Below are 17,549 nucleotides of genomic sequence, written 5' to 3' on the forward strand. Positions count from 1 at the left end.
GAAATATTAATTGGGTATAATAATAATATTAATAGCTATTATTAGTTATTATAATACAATTGAAGGACTAATATATTTCTGTAATTTTTATGTAGTTATAACAACTACTCTTATTCTTATAATTATTATTATTATTAATATTATCAGGGCCTGAAATTCGGCACAGGACAGCGGGTATTGCGCACAAATTTAATCAACCCTGCATGTTCCACATGCATAATGCGGGAATTTCCACACTATTTTATTCATTTTAACATGTAGCTGATAACTGGTAAACCAATCCATACAGATGATTAAGATCTATAAACCTGTTCATATAACATGAGAATGCAACCCATTCTCATTCCCTAAGCGTCCAATCCGCATCTGCATGATGACGCCAAAGGTGACGCGATGAGAAACACCATTGTTTTCAACTAGAAAACTTTGCTGTCAGTTATCAATCTTTGAATATCATTTTGTGTGCTTAACCTCAATGTTTTATAATACATACAAATATATTAGTGCAAACCTGCCAACCTTGGAATTTGTTTTTTTTGAGTGACATCAGTGTGACGGGACGGGGGGGTTCATATATTCTCAAATTTTACACTCAACACCGAGAATGTATAAATAAACGCCTGTTTCTCCAGACTCGCCCTTGTCAGTCATCCATGATTTCAGTTTTAAAATCTTTGCTAACCTGCACATTATGTTGTGCTGAAGTGTTAAAGACTACGACTGGAAAGTGATGTAGGTCTAAATTGTGGCTGAATAATAATGAAGAACGAAGCATGAATAACATACCATGTTTTGCTCATCAGGACATTGTTCTGTGCACACCATGAGTGAAAGAGAGAAGCATGAAATCATCCTCCAGATAAACACTTATTAAATAATTGTGTTAATAATTAGTAATGATAAAAGTAATTATAAAAACAATATAACGCAAAGTGTACAAATGTTTTATGGGAATTCAATATTAACAGACTAGTCGACTATTATTTCCAATGCCGACTAGCAGCAGCTGTACCATTTAGTTGACTAGTCTCGCACATCCCTAATTTACTTATGTAAAAAAAATAAAAAATGTAAAAACATTTTTGTTGTGATGTAAAACACTGTCAGTGAGATATGAATAAAACCCAAGTTTGTGTTCAGGATTTCCATTTTGTTTAATAACTAAATCAGCTTATATAGGCACACATCCTGAAATAGGCAAAATGAAAAATGTAGCCTATTCAATTAAAAAATATCTAGAAATGTAGGCCTTTCTAGATAGCTACATTATTACCTGAAGCTCCTTGATGGCTAATGTCAAAATCGTAATTGCACAATGTGCAAAATGCATGGTTTAGCAGTTTTGACGGGCGGAGGCACGGCCATTGCTCCTGATATTTTGTGACAAACTGCTGTGGGGCATGGACTTGTTTCTTTTTAGGTCTGCTGCTCTCTCTCTCTCTCTCTCTCTCTGTCAGTGTCCTCATCTGATGTCATGTTTTTTTAGCTGCAAGGCACGCACGCACCACACACACGCACAAACACCTCTCAACTTTCTAGGTAACATTATTTCTGCTGAACATGCACTCACTAGTGCATGTTATAAGTGGTACAAACTCACACCAAATGAGTTGGTGTGGAGCAGCAGTGAAACGAGCTGCTTTGAGATGGAAAAACACTGCGTGTGAGCACAGACCACGCGCCTGAACAATTCTGGAACTCTTCACTCTGGAACACGTGGCGCATCAAAATATTTATTTAAATCACTGCACTTTCATAAATCACTAAGCCATTTATTTAGATTTATTGTTCAGCATTACTTGAGCATTTTATAATTTGCATGGCTGAATGATGTCTTCCTCTTATCTGAGTGACCATGAATGACGGAGTATTTTAAGTTAATCCTTGCGATCACGCCTGCGTCGACTCCAGAGGATTAAGTTAACCACATCCACCCCAACCCGTTTACCTTAAGGAGTTAGAAGTACCGTGACTACTGTACTGTCCTCGCTTAAGAAATCAGTAAGACGGCGGGAGTGGAAGGGGGATTTTGTGTTGCTGTCGATTTGCAGTCTCTTTTTAAAAATAGGTGCATTTGTTAATCATCCCCGCTTGCCTTTTGCGGAATGAACCCGCTATGATTGGTCGAACTCTTCTTCTTTTGCTGTTGCTTGATTTGGGTACTGCGCGTGCACAGGGGCGTCACCAGGTTTTTGCGTAGTTTAGAGTGACAAATCGTACCAGCGTACTGAGGTCAAAATGCGTACCCGCTACGCAAAATGTGTACAGGTTGGCAGGTCTGTTAGTGTGATGTTACAATCAAATATTTTAGATCCCCTTCTAAAATATTTCTAAACCAAACCAATAATCAACAATATAAAACATGAGACACTCTGATATACATAATTTGATATACATTACACTATTTATTTACTCAACCGCACATTTATGCCTAAACCTAACCAGTTCTCAACAATATAAAAGACGTAACAAGCAGATAAAGTACATTCACGATCATTTATTTTTAAAAATGCACTATAATATTCCAAACCATACGATCAGTGAATGATGACATACTGCCTAACATCTCCTTTGGTGTTCTACAGAATAGGCAAATTCATGCAGACTTGAGGGTGAATAATGACAGAAATTGAAATGTTCGGTGAACTGCGGTCTAACTACCTGTTAAAGTATTGTTAAAGGTATCTGCCAAGAACAAGAACATAATGTAAGTCAGCACATGATTGCATCACATCTTGCTGGGAAACAAGTGACAGAAGAGAAGGGCCGTAAATGTAGACTGTATACTAAAAATAATAATTCTATCTGAATAAAAATAGAGGTAAGCAGTGAGAAAAGTAGCCCCTCTGTGATATTTAGGTGAGATTGTTGTAAAATGTCAGATGTTTTAGTATCACCCAAAAAGCGTGTTAACCAAACTAAGCAGGTGGTGGAGCATTTCCTCCCGCTGCAAGAGCTGAATTCTGTAGGAAACACTGGTTAACACGCACAAGGTCCTCGAAATGCTTTAAGGGATAGTTCACCCAAAATTGAAGATTATCTCATCGTTTACTCACCCTCATGCCATCCTTATGGATTACTTCTATACTGCTTTTAGGATCTTCAGATTTCTGGCCACTATTCACTTGCATTGAAAGGACCAAAAGAGCTGAGTTATTCTTCTAAAAATCTTAATTTGTGATCAGCAGAAGAAAAAAGTCATACACATCTGGGATGGCATGAGGGTGAGTAAATGATTAGAGAACTTCCATTTTTGGGTGAACTATCCCTTTAAGGCGCTTGAATTTAGTTCACTCAAAAATGAAAATTCTCTCATAATTTACTCACCCTCATGCCATCCCAGATGTGTATGACTTTCTTTCTTCTGCAGAACACAAACGATAACTTTTAGAATATCTCAGCTCTATAGGTCCTCATGATGCACATCAATGGGTATAAAAATTTTGAAACTCCAAAATGCACATAAACACAGCATAAAAGTAATCCATAAAACTCCAGTGGTTAAATCCATAGTGATATCATAGGTGTGGATGAAAAACAGATAAATATTTAACTCAGTTTTTACCATAAATTCTCCTCCCTGCCCAGTAAGTGGCGATATGCATAAAGAATGCAAATCACTAAAAACAAAAGAAGAATGCTAAAGTGAAAGTGGAGATTGATTGTAAAAAAGGACTTAAATACCCGCAGCTATCATATCGCTTCTTAAGATATGGATTTAACCACTGGAGTCATATGGATTACTTTTATGCTGCCTTTCAAAATTTTGATACCTATTCACTTGCATTGTGAGGACCCACAGAGCTGAAATATTCTTCTAAAAATCATTGTGTTCAGCAGGAAAAAATAATAATAATAATAAAAAAAGTCATACACATCTGGGATGGCATTAGGGTGAGTAAATGATGATAAATTTTACAAATTTGGGTGAACTATCCCTTTAAGTACGGGAATACCTAGAAAATAGCCTAATTTAGCTGAAAAGTGCTTTAGATTAAAACAGAATATTTCTTCTGTGTGATGTGTGTCCATCAAAGATGAGATCCATGCACTCCACTTTTATTGAATGTGTCTTTTAATATCCTTTCTATTCTTTACAGTAAGTAGTTGATCAAAAAGCAAAGAGAGACAAAGTTTAATCACACATGGTAAGGATGCGGTGAAAAAAACCAAGAGACTCCTCTAATGTTTTATGTTCACTGAATCAGACGCCTGTTGAAATCTTCAAAAGACAGTACCATTTTAATACTTTTTATACAAATGAATGTAAACTCAATGTAATTACTTATAAATTGTACACAATATTTCAAACAGTGACAGCTCATATCACTATTATATATTCAATTTTATGATATAATATTAAATTGATAGACTGTACATTTTTTACATTTTAAAAGAGTAAAAATTTATTTATAAACAAATTATATTGTGTATACACTTTCACATACTTTTTCATGTTTAGTTCTATTGCTTGTCATGCACCTGATCGGTCTTGTCATGCACCTGAACTATTTTTGAAGGTTTATTTGTTTGTGATCTTTTCTTATAAAAGTATATGAAAAACTCTTTATTATTTGAACTTCGGGCATTTATATTGTGCATTTAAGAACTTTATTTTTATAAAAATAAACAATATGTTTTTTTATCGAACAGAGATTATATCATAACGTGAACTTCATATTATACATCCCTAATACTACTGTAGCATGCATACCTAAAGCACGTACTGTTTTACGGGCTGAGAAGTGCGTCCTTCATCAAATACAGTACATGCTCTGACAGTATGCGATTTCGGATGCAGCTTAAGTCTCTCTCTCTTTATGCGTCTCATTAGAGAACTGGCCTCCTGCAATGATGTCATCAGACATGAGACAGTCGATGGCTTCCATATGGAGGGCCCCTTATTGCCAGGGAAGAATCTGCCCTTATAAAAACTGTCATGGTGAACATGCGCCCACATTTGTATGTGTTTTCTATTGCTGTTATGCATTGTGTTCAATAAGTGTGCTGAAACTTAAAAAATACACATGGAACCATGATGTAGTATGAAAGTTTGTATGTGTGGGTTTAATGGTGCCAGTATCGAGTGCGATGAGGGGTTTACTGACCCCAGATTACCCTTAAATCCAGGAATTAAACAGTGCTGTTCACAATAATCAAGCCTCGGACATATCCTCTCTCACACACACAAAAAACAATAATTATCATCATTGAACAATCAAGATCCTGTTCAAGCTAGCCTATTCACTCAGTAGCATGATCTAATGTAAATCAGTCTGAGTAAATCTTCAACACTCCCTCTGGTGGCGGAAACATGTCTCAGTGGTTATATTCAGTGCCACTACACAACTGAATACACACTAGAGTACTATGTTGTTGTGACATGCTGACAACATAATTTTCTCAGTCCAAGTCATAGGGAAGCAGATCACACACTTGCAAGGAACCACTTGTCATTTTTCCTTTAAACGGCCAACTAACCTCTGCTCAACCCTGTGTTTCAGCAAAAAAGTTGCTTGTGTCATCAAGCATGAGTGTGTTCACTTGTTTTCCCATTGATAAATGTGCTATCTATGAAAACCAGAACATGTGGATGTTCTCTTTGACAGCATATCTGTTTTATTATTATTTAAGACAAAAAGCAAAAGTTGTCAGTAGGCAGAAGAATTTAGGAATTTAATTTATCCCCTTCAGGCTGATGTTGAGAGGTGATCTCCTGTTGAAGACCCTTTAACTGTAAACTTTAAGCTTTCAGAGCTGAAATTTTCTGTTCTAAGAACCACATAGGTTCAGCTCAGGTTTAAGGTTAGCTATACTGGAAGTTCTGAAGATGCCTTTTTCCTCTTAAGGTTTTACACCTCCACTTTTCAGTAACCTAATAGTAAAGCCAGAAAGAAGATGGCAGCATCTATCAGCAATTATATGAAAACTGAATCACCATATTTCTATTTTTAACTTTTGGCAGTAGTAGAATGACACCTTGTAGTGCAAATAAAGGAGGGTGACATTGTCCAGCTGACTAGATTGACAACCATAACTAGGCATTTCTTCTGCCCAAAAGAGCGCAACAGTGCCTGCCCACTTTTTCAGCCATCTTGGTTCCTAAAGTATTTTTCCCCATTCATTTCTTCAACAGGGATTTTATGAAATCATAAAAATTAAACAAATATATCTTCATAAAATAGTTCTACAAGACTGTGTACTTAACGATTTTTATGAGGGCATAACTACAATCAAAAGCATTGGGAATGCCTTAATCTAATTAAAAAATGATGGAAAAATATTAAACTATTAATTTTAAGTTGTTAATTATAATTAATTATATATGTAGTGCCCATAACTGTCACGTATGTTCTAACACTTTATTATATACACATACATTTCTGTTGACATCTCAGAAAATGTAGCTTAGTGTGCCATGACTTACACAACTCACACAGAACATAGTTATTGTTTGATTAAGCTGGTGTAAACATGCATGATGGATGAAGTCTACCTACAATCACACTGTACAATCGTACTGGAAATATGACCGGCTTTTATATCGGTCTCCGTGTTGTTAACATATGTTACGTTGGAGCGCGCAGCCATGCATATTTCCACACATGTTCATCTTATCAGATTGAGGGCGGCATCAAGCCAAGTGCTGTGAATATTTCTCTTTTAGATTCAGCCATTGGTGGATTGACAGTGTATCCAACTACAGCCTCTGCTAATATTTTATGCAAAACCTCGATTCCACGATAAAAACAAAAAAACTATTGTGTTGGAAACGTAAATTCGAATTATGTTGAGAATTTACCCCCCCCCCGCTCTAGTGCGAAAAACAAAAAACAACTAGCGAGCAGCAGTTCTGTGGATGAAAACGCCTTGATGATGAGAGAGGTCAATGAAAAATGGCCAGCCTGGTTTGAGCTGACAGAAAGGCTACGGTAACTCAGATAACCCCCCTGTACAAATGTAGTGAGCAGAATAGCATCTCAGAATGCACAACATGTCAAACCTTGAGGCGGATGGGCTACAACAACAGAAGACCAGGTTGGGTTCCACTTCTGTCAGCCGAGAACAGAAAACTGAGGTTGAAGTGGGCCTATCATTTGTGTACCTTAGCAGAAATCCAGATTTGTCAGACCAGAAAATGTTTTTCCAATCGCCTACTGTCCAGCTTTGGTGAGCCTGTGCCCACTGCAGCCTCAGTTTCCTGTTCTTAGCTGACAGTAGTGGTACCCGGAGGGGGTCTTCTGCTGCTGTAGCTCAATTTTCGACGTGTTGTATGTTCAAAAATGCTTTTCTGCGTGTAGTTATTATAACGTGTGGTTATTCTGGTTACTGTCACCTTCCTGTCAGCTTCGACCAGTCTGGGCATTCTCCTCTGACCTCTGTCATTAATAAGCTGTTTTCGCCCATAGAACTGCCACTCGCTGGATGTTTCCTTTGTTTTCGCACCATTCTCTTTACACTCTAGAGACTGTTGTGCGTGAAAATCCCAGGAGATCAGCAGTTACAGAAATACTCAAACCAGCCTGTCTGGCACCAACAATCATGTCACAGTCTAAATCATTGAGATCACATTTTTTCCCCATTCTGATGGTTGATGTGATCATTATCTGAAGCTCCTGACCCATATCTGCACGATTGTATACATTACACTGCTGCCACATGATTGGCTGATTAGATAATCACATGAATAAGTAGGTGTACAGGTGTACTTAATAAAGTGGCTGGTGAGTGTATGTTATAGCTTGAGCATAATCAAATAAGCCAAAATATTTAATAAATGAATGCACAAGTGACAAGGTTATGTGGAACTTTGTCAGTGATAGTTCACTGAATTACACCCATCTATACAGGGCTTTTTAACGTAAACTTAAAAATCACTTTTTTTGCTTTTTGTCAAATCACTCCATTTAAAACCATTAATGAGTAGGTCTGACAGCAGTGGGACAGTTGTCAACAATCTATAAGTGACATGAAGCAGAGCTGCTGGAGGATGACAGAATGAGAGCAACTCCCTTCGGATGGTAATATGACTTGAACAGAAAGGCAACCTGAGTTTTCACTACAAGTGCCAGTATGATCCATGTTACAGCCAGAATGGATCCTAACATTTTGCAGGGTGTTTGTTTCCTGAGAAAGTGCCCCTGTGAATATATGAGTGTCACAGAGGAAGCCACAACAACAAAGGCTGCACACTTTACTGCTACTGCTAATGAGTTTTCCAGAGTAATGAAGAGTAACCTGTGTGTCTTTAGGGGCCTGATGTGGCAGTTCCTGCCCATTATCCCTAAATGTCTGTCAATCTCTCTAGACACATACACTTCCGTTAGAAGTGTAGGGTCACACACACTGTGATAAATGAATGCATGAGGTGGTCAGGGGATGTAACTTTCTCTAGCGTTTAAGGATGGCATGTGTAAATGTCATTAGTACATTTAATGGGGATGTGTATGGAAAATGAGGAATAGGTCTTGATGGTCACAAAAAACTCTCAACTGCCAGTGGCAGTACAGAGGACATACCATAAGAATAAGTACCAGTCTAGACATCAGGGTGAGATCATAAAGGGGTCTGTAAGGGGCTGACACAGAATGTGATTCTTTGTTTTAAGTGATTTATAATGAGGGCTATTTTAAATACTAAACCTAAGACAAATTATTGATTAAAAAAAATTTTTTTGCTAACAAATATAATAATAATAATAAAAGAATTTAACAAATAAAATATACAACAAAAATACATTTAGAAGTGCGTCATCATGCTCTCTTTACATATGTCAATGTGTCTACATATCACTCTAAATAGTATTTTAATGCATTTAAAGTCGGCATGAAACGGAATTTGCAACCGACTTCCATATTGTGACGTATTTCCTAGGGAAACAGCATATCGAACAAGAAATAAATGTGGGGCGGGGATTTGAGTTTATCCATTGGTTGTTGATTGGATTGTGAATATATGGGCGTTGCATATGGACACACACCCCTACCACCGTGCTATCGGTTCACGGTTATCAGTGACATTAAGCAGCGATCTCAACACATTTATGATCAAACTGACAACATAAACGCACGAGCACATCGAGGTCTTTGCATATGAAGAGGCTGTATAAGTTGAAAAACAAGCGAGTAAAAGATAACCATATTTTAATGTTTTGAATCACAATACACTAAACATAGAAAATAAATAAATAAATAAAAAACACTTACTCGTGCTGTGCATCCCAAGTTAACTGCATTCAAAAATCTAAATAAACTCCAGAGGCAATCGAAGCGTTGTATTCATTACTGATCACCTCAGCAATTCAGGCGTGAAATGTCTCGAACACAACCGCAAATTCGTCGTTATTCCTCCTCATTCGAAATGTAAATTCAAGGCAGCTGACCCGTAACCAAGGAAGTTTGGGTTAATGAACAGTAGTTTTGAAGGAAAACAGATGAAAATACACCTAGCCATCGTCACCAACATGCGATTGATGCTTTGTTCAACTCTACGCAAGGTTGTGGTATTTATAAAAAAGGGGCAGAGTTGAAGCGGACTAAATGATTAGAGAGGTCCTGCATATATCACCAGCGAGAAGTCTGTAGTTTCACCAGAACATCGAGTTATTACATTTTGATTCACGATTACGGTAAAAAAAAAAAAAAAAAACATATGCATGGATAAATCGTTCACAATAAGATCAATAACATTTTCATTTCATGCTAAATTTAAGTCTAGAAATGTTCTTTAGAATGCTCAACATATTCCTTAAATTAATATTTTATCAAAAAAAAAAAAAAAAAAAGCCATCATTCACTCAACCTCATTCATGCTTTTGTTACAGTATAAGTTACAAGACTGTAAAACCTTACGCAATACATCTTGGCATGAAGTAATTTTGTAACAACATAAGAGTGAATAAATGATGAAAACTGCATCATTCCTTTAACTACAATTGCTAAAGCTTTAAACTAAAATGTATTAAAACGAAACAGAAACACGCATGTCCATGAAATAGACACTTAACTGTAGTATCAAAACCACTGCTGAAACAAAAGTGAAATTTAATTTCAAAATTACTATCATTGTGCTTGGTTTGAGTTTGTATATAAACACACATTAAAATAACTAGAAAGCCTGAGGCTTCAGTCTAGTAAAATTGTTTTACAGTAGATCATTTTGGCTTCAGTATACTTTGCAGAGTCTCAAAAATAGAGATCTTAGTGGTAAGGGTCTGGGCTGATGCATCTGATAGATGTATTATGGAGTGGCTCACAAACACAAGCACAAAGAATACCGTAATCACATTCAGACTCGACATGCAATGAATCAGACAGGATAAGACTGACCCACCAGGGATTTCTTGCCAGCAGGCGTAATATAAGGTATTGCTATTAAGGTATGCATGGATGCATAGGTATTAGTGAGTATGTATGAATGTGTGTCTTACCTTCTCATTGTGGTTGGACTGCTTTAGGCCGTTATAGTGATACACAGGAAATGAGTCTGGAATCACTGAATCCTGGAACAGCAAGAGAACACGTGTCAGTGTGGACATGTAAACTTCTGTGTACTGTACTGTGCGTGTGTGTGCAAAACATCAGGTCTGTAACATCAGTGCACAGTAGGGCTGGGCGATATGCAATTTTTTTAAACAATATATTTTTTTCAAAAAATATTGCGATATCCGATTATATCGTCAACCCCCCTGCCCCCACTGCAGAGCCTGTTAAGTAAACGTATTACCTACATGACACAAGTAATAAGTAATACAAAAAAATAGGATGAAAAAATATTATACAAATAAAGTAATATGGTTAAAACCTGCACCAAGCAGAACTGGCATCACATTCTTCGCTTTCCCCTCATGCCTCGCAATCCGAATGTTCTTGTGTGTGTCTTTGACAAGCAGTCGGAACTGGTTTTCAGCTGTTCATGCAGTTATTCCAGTCTGCAATGCTTTAACCTCAGAGAAGGTGAATATGCTTGTTTTTTTCTTTCTAGAAACCAGTGTTAGTTTACTGTTTTTTTATCTACTGATAAGACGTCCTCGAATAGCGGTTTTCTTCAACTATTGATTGTGTGTCAGCCTTCCAGGTTAGGCCGTGGAAATTAATTTATAGAAACACAGAAAACATAAAGATAATCCTAAATTCAAATTACACTTTAAATGAAACGAAAAAGCAATTAAAATAAAGTAAAAAAATCATTTACAACCACCTCTTCAAATCCAAACATTTACCGTCTTCAACTTCCTCCACCGACCCCCATTTGCCGTGACACAAGTATCCTTCTACGACAACAAGTGGAAAATTGCCAATACAAATTAATATCATAAAGACAATTATAAATGTAAACACAATAATAATAATAATTTAAATATAAATAAACCATTACCTCTAGAAAGTTCTACACAACCCACATAATTTTTACTTTCATAAAACGGCTACAACAGTTTATTTACTTCACTTAGAAAACAGTTTTCCTATTAGGTGTATGCTTAATAAATTCCCTTGAGTTCACCAATTAATGATGCCTAATAATTTCCACTGTGTTGTCAAATTTGTGTTTGTATTATGTTTCATTAATGCAGTTAATGCTGCCTAAAGAAAATGAAATAGAGCTCATTTTAAGGTTCAAGATGAACATGTTTAATTATTTTACGATTTAATCACTTTCATCTTTATTTTTTCAACTACTTTCCCTAAGCAAATCATAAAGTGCTTTAACCTGCACCACTGCATGAATTCTGTGTGCATTTTCCATTTCATTTTTTTATTTGTAACTAGTAGCACCTAATAAACAAGTAAAACAATTTCTAGAGCAAATAGTTTTCCTTAATTTATGTCCTCATATGTGGACAGCAGGACTAAGTTGTGAAAATCAAGAAATAAGCTATAGAAAGTCAGATTTTTTTATCATCAAGTTTACTATGTGTCCAGGAGTGTTGGTTATTCATATTTTTGAGATGTTATATACATTACATCTGATTTTCTAGAAAGATGAATACATAATTCTGATTAAAAGTAATGGCCAGCATATTCAAATCACTGGCAATCATGTTAAAATAAAAAAATTTGAATGATACAATTCTGAATCTATGTACTGATTATCATTGTCCCATGTCTGCCAAACATGTTGAGTGGTCCAAACATCATCTGCAGCCTGAAACTGAACTTTTGGTCGGATTTTAGGAGTGAATGCACTTAGCTACATAGGAAAGCTATAGGATGCACCCTTTCTCCCCATTTAGTGAATGACTTAACCTCCAGTGTGCTGTCTGCCTGCACTGGTCTCAGAACAGTTTGAATTGCACCTCATTTTCATCCTAACTCCATATTAAGCATCTGAAAGCAAAAATTTTCAGCTTTTGGATGAATTCATTTATTCTCATTTACTAATGTAAATGAATAGCACCTTATTGTACAGTGTTAACAAAAATATAAAAAAATTTGTTACTCTGAAAAGTTAACAAAAATGTTTTTGAACGTCTGTCAGAAAACAGCTCTACAGCACTCATCTGTGTACTTCATGTTTACCAGCGCACCAAAGCGTGAAAAATGAATGAAAAATGTAAAGCAGCATATCAAACGAAACTAGAGATGCTTCTCTTTACAGACAAATAGGTTTAAGTGAAAAAGTCTGAAGAGGTTTCTTACCAGAGGCACTTATGTTTTACACTTATGTTCACAGAAATCGACGCTATGGTGTTTGGTCATGTGACTCAGTGCGTCAGAAGTTTAACCCTTAAATGACTCCTTAGAGTGTCCTGAACAGTATGCAATGGGTTTAAATGAATTTAAATTATGCACTGCATATAGCGAATCCAAAATAGTGAGTCCTTGCATGAGGCTGCGGGGTCGCACAAGGTGAATGGGCCTATTCGTGCACCATAATTTTATTTAAAAAAGCAAACTTAAGTTTCATTCCATGCCTGGAACTTTTCTTTAAGGAGTGGATGATGAATTCAAGTTGATGTCATAAAGCAATGTGTTTTGAATAACTTTTGAATAAAAGCTTTACACAAAGACCGATTCAGACACTTTCATTAGTTTCACTTTAATGACATTTCATAATAATAACAATTTAATGTCTGCATTTCCTTAATTATGAAATTATGAAATTTCAATATGTGCAGTTTTAATCTAGTTGCCAAGCCATATCGTATTTGTTACAGTTCATGTCTGAGTCTAGAGAGTAGGCTATAACAGCTAAATGTCCTTATTCAAAGTGAGAAATACTGCCTAGATCTGACTCAATCTATCTACCTTAGATAAAGCAAGCGGCTGCATTTCCGGCAGTGTGACAAAGTTCCGCTGTCATTGACCGCAACATAAACAACAAAGATAATAATATCAGAATTTAGTGATATGGACTTATAAACTATCACACAACCTGTACAGCAGAATAATATCCTAATGTTGTATAATTGCCTAGTGTCAGCATTTATAGTAAAAGATTAAGTAAATCATTCACTTGTTTCTGTGTGTTGTTAATAAAATCTGACTCTTACTTTAACAAGAGCGTGACGATGCAGTATTTTCATGTCTCCATGAAATTCCCCATTCATATGTACCTGTATAACCTCCGATGATGCCTTTATTTATTTTCAAAGGCAATATTTCATTAGCCATGTTGAATGCGAGATCTGCGTGTCTGTTTACTATACACTGAGAAAATGCTCTCTGACAAGAACGGAGAGAATAATGCATTTATTATTTTGCCAAGATGAAACAAACAGTAGTTTTGGTGCAAAGAAAGTTGAAGCAGTATTTTCCCAGCAGCTTTCTGCTCTCTCCTGATTGTGTAAAGATTGTGGTAGCTGTGACAGACAGAGCTAAGTGTTTCAGCGCCTGATCTCTCATTGATGCAGTTGTATGCCTGTGCAACTGCGTGTGATAAAACAATGGCAAAATGTGATATGGTAAAACTATATGCAGTCCAAACTAATTTGTTGATGAAAATAATAATAAATGATGATAATATGATCACATTTATTAACAACCTGCAATATATAGCAGTATAAATTTGCATTTTTGTATTGCTGAAATGGCTGAAGTTGGCTTATACTGGAAGAGGTCCACATTCAAGATTGATAATGGTTATGCTGAAAATTAAGGTGGATAGCATGCCAGAAAAACTTACAGCCAAAGCAACTCGTTCCATCTCAAACAAATCACAATATACACCATAAACTCACTCCAGAGAGACCAGAGAGTATGAAACATTGGGTTTTCATTCTAAAGACATACTCTAGACTGACAACGAAGTAAAATACAATGCTTTAAAGGCGGGCATACACGGTGCGATTTTTAGCTGTCGTGCGAGCTCCAAACCGATTTTTTCCAGTCAGGAGAGATTGCGTGGAAATCGTTGGTGCTCGTGTGGTCGTGGCTCGCATGTTAGAGGAATTACAAGTGGAGCCGAGCGGCTTACGAGCAGCTCACGACCTCCCGATAATTTTTGAAAAATGGCAAAAAAAAATTGCCTGAACGAGCCGATTTAGCGATCTACCTGGAGTAGACCAATCAGGAGAAGGTGTTACAACTCACACGATCAATGAAAACTGAGTGTTCATGAAGCTTTTAAACATTTGGAGAAAGTGAATCATGTTAAAACTGTTTTTCCCATATTATTCACGACCACATCACTGGGAATGATTCTACAGAAAGGCCATATTGTTCTCTGCTCTTCAAGCAAATCATTTGCCATACGGGTTGTGCTAGAAAACAATCTTTATCACTCTGACGAACAGAGTTTTAACATTTCCGTTATGGTCTATTTTTATTCGTCATACTTGCATTCATTTTAGTTCTAGGGCTTCATTTAGGGGGATATAGCATCTGATATAATTGTATATGCACACGATAGTGGATATGTTATAGATATTTTTTAACTCCCCAAGTGCGTGTCTGGTGAAACCAAGGACTTCTAGGTTGAAAGTTCTAACTTTCAATCAACCGCTGCGCTAAAACAAGATTTTTAAACTTTGCAACATGCAGCTTTAAAGTGCATTCACATGGACAAGACCTCACAAATCTTGTCTGCTATCAACATGCAAGTAGTGACACAGATGAATGAGAAAGACGTAGCCTACATCTAAAGCTGAATAATACAAGTAGCCTTCTCCACTAAAATAACTCAGAATTCTGCACTAAACGTCATATTTGCCATTAAATTAAATCCAAGTATAAATGACAGAAATGACAGACAGCGAATTTTCCGCACTTTCTTTTTAATCTTGTTCATTTTGTGCACTTTATTATCATGCAATACTGGTAGCAACACACTGATGTTATAACTGATGTATGCAGTCATGAAATCACACAGCCTTCCTTTGAAATCTGAATCTGTCAAATGTTGGACAGCATTTGTAATAATTATCCCTTTATTTATTTATTTATTTTTAATTGGCAGATGAGTTTTCAGCTAATGCAGCCCCTGGCCATGCCAGTCTACTTTTTTATCTCTAAATTGCAAGCTATGAGGAATTAGAGCAATGTCCTCATCTGGCTTTAAGTCTTATAATGATAAATAGCATGAAAATTCATGCGATTGCTCCGGAATTTGCCAGGCCATAAAGTCACGTCGTGTACGATTGCACCTGTACGATTTTCAGATAAACTGACTTATAACGTTTGCAGGGGCTCATGACCTCCCGAGTGTCAGAACTCGCACATTGTATGCCCGGCTTAAGTCCAAAACAATCACATCACCCCCTGTTCATCTGCTTAAAAAGGCCCGGTTTCAAAAACTCCCCACACCAACTCAAACCAGCAGAAAGACCCAAGCACACACTTTTGATAGGAGCCAAATACCTCTGTCTAGCCCTATACCACATGCCTGCCTCGCTGCCAAAAATACAACAGCGAGCCGAGTGTGTGCTTGTGTTTGAGTGGGCCTGAAACAGGGTTAGAGTATATGATTTGATGGTAAATTGAAGCCTTTTTTGTATGCATCCCTCAAGCCCTAATCTATTTAACACTAAGCAGTAGAGCTGCAACTCCATGCCAACTAAACCCCTTCTCCCTCTCATTCCACCTCTCTCTCTCAGAGGGACTACATGTACATAGATTAAATCTGGGGCTGATTGTAGGTTTATTTAAACATTGAACAATAAACAAAAAACTAAAAACAGTACAAACGTAAAGAGGGTTGAGCAAGACCAAGATTAGTGGGGGAGGAAAAATTACAGCAATATAGTCAGAGACAGGAGAAAAGTAGAGAAAGAGACTGGACATGTGTCTTAAGTCGGCAAATGTATTGTGACACTAAATACTGTATTTGAGCCCCATCGTGGTGAGTTATGGTGTGTATTACCTGATCAGGGAAAAACTCCAGCAGAAATTGACCCAACAGAATAATGCCCAACCCCTCTGGATCCAATTTACTCTTCATCAGATTCACACTGTGTGTGTATAAGAAAGAAAGAAAGAAAGGTAGAAAGAGGCATAAGAGGTGGACCTCAGGATACTGTGGGCATGGCACATATGTGTGTTTCAGCGTGAATGGGTCATTGGCATTGTTGAGCAGTGAGATATGTTGTCTAAGGCTGTAGTCATAATGTAGTTATGTTCAGATACTAAATATAACAGTGAGTAATGCATGGAATCTGAGAAATATTGTTTCAAAACAACCTCACTGATGTTAAAAGAGTCGACCTTTCCTTTTTAAGGAATAAAACAAGACAGACAACATTACTACATTTCTCAGACACAAACTTGGCAATCACAGGATGATAAATGCTTTTCATGCGATCACAGGTCACATTAATGTTCACAGAAAAAACTGAAACAAAAATAACTGTTTGCCAAAATGCTGATTATGATTTATGTAGTTTCAGAAGAGGCCAAAGAAAGGCTCAGACTTCATCGACACTTGACTAAACTACTTTTGATAAAACGGGGTATTGTGTAAAAACAAATACAGGACCTTAACCTAATTCTGTCATTTTAACTTTCATATAAAGAACTCTTTATAAAGTTGTCTGTCAATCTGTTAAAATGATTTAAGAAAGCAGGTGGCTTGAAATCACTCAGATTTCAGTGGGGGTGAAGCTGTTTAGGTGGTGAAGGCTTCAAAGAGACTCAATAAGTGTTGAATTTGGCTTTAAAAAGGGCTTATATGAAGAAGGATTTTTACTTTTTATTTCTCTTCTCTGCCCAACATGTGTTTAATCAATTTACTGATTAAATTGCATCCTAACCCATGTTGTGTAGCTCTTGTGTTTTAATTAAGAAATATCTAGTCACAGTGAAACAGACTTTTTGCTTTTTTAAAATGGTATTAAAAGGGATAGTTCACCCAAAATGAAAATTGTCTTTGTCTGTCATTATTTATTCGCGCTCATGTTGTTCCAAACTGGTATGACTTTCTTGGTTCCATGGAACAAAAACATTATTATTATTTTTATTTTTTTTAAGTTTTCACTAGTCTTTTCACTGTAAAATGAAAGTGAATAGTGACTCCAGAAAGGACAATCACTTTGTTTTTATTAAATCACTGATCAACTCCCATAAACAGCGCATATAAATTTTTTTTTTTTTTTACAAATTGTCAATTTGAAAATG

General features: G+C 36.5%; 1 protein-coding gene across 4 annotated transcripts in view; it reads right to left on the reverse strand.

Annotated features, from left to right (window-relative positions):
- mindy3 (MINDY lysine 48 deubiquitinase 3) overlaps positions 1-17,549 on the reverse strand; it is a 71,947-nt gene that overhangs the window by 6,089 nt on the left and 48,309 nt on the right. Inside the window, exons 13-15 of one of the 4 annotated variants that reach the window (XR_007899539.1) lie at positions 16,300-16,387; positions 10,804-11,272; positions 10,430-10,501 (exon numbers count right to left, since the gene is read on the reverse strand). Coding sequence is in view for 1 of the 4 variants with exons in the window: in XM_051721650.1 (XP_051577610.1) it covers positions 10,430-10,501; positions 16,300-16,387 (160 nt within the window). In the remaining 3 variants the exon portion in view is untranslated. Of the gene's footprint in view, positions 1-10,429; positions 11,273-16,299; positions 16,388-17,549 lie in introns of all 4 variants that reach the window. The other 3 variants (XR_007899540.1, XR_007899538.1, XM_051721650.1) reach the window with 3 other exon arrangements.

Source organism: Myxocyprinus asiaticus, chromosome 16 (genome assembly GCF_019703515.2).
Source record: "Myxocyprinus asiaticus isolate MX2 ecotype Aquarium Trade chromosome 16, UBuf_Myxa_2, whole genome shotgun sequence".
NCBI classification, from domain to species: domain Eukaryota; kingdom Metazoa; phylum Chordata; class Actinopteri; order Cypriniformes; family Catostomidae; genus Myxocyprinus; species Myxocyprinus asiaticus.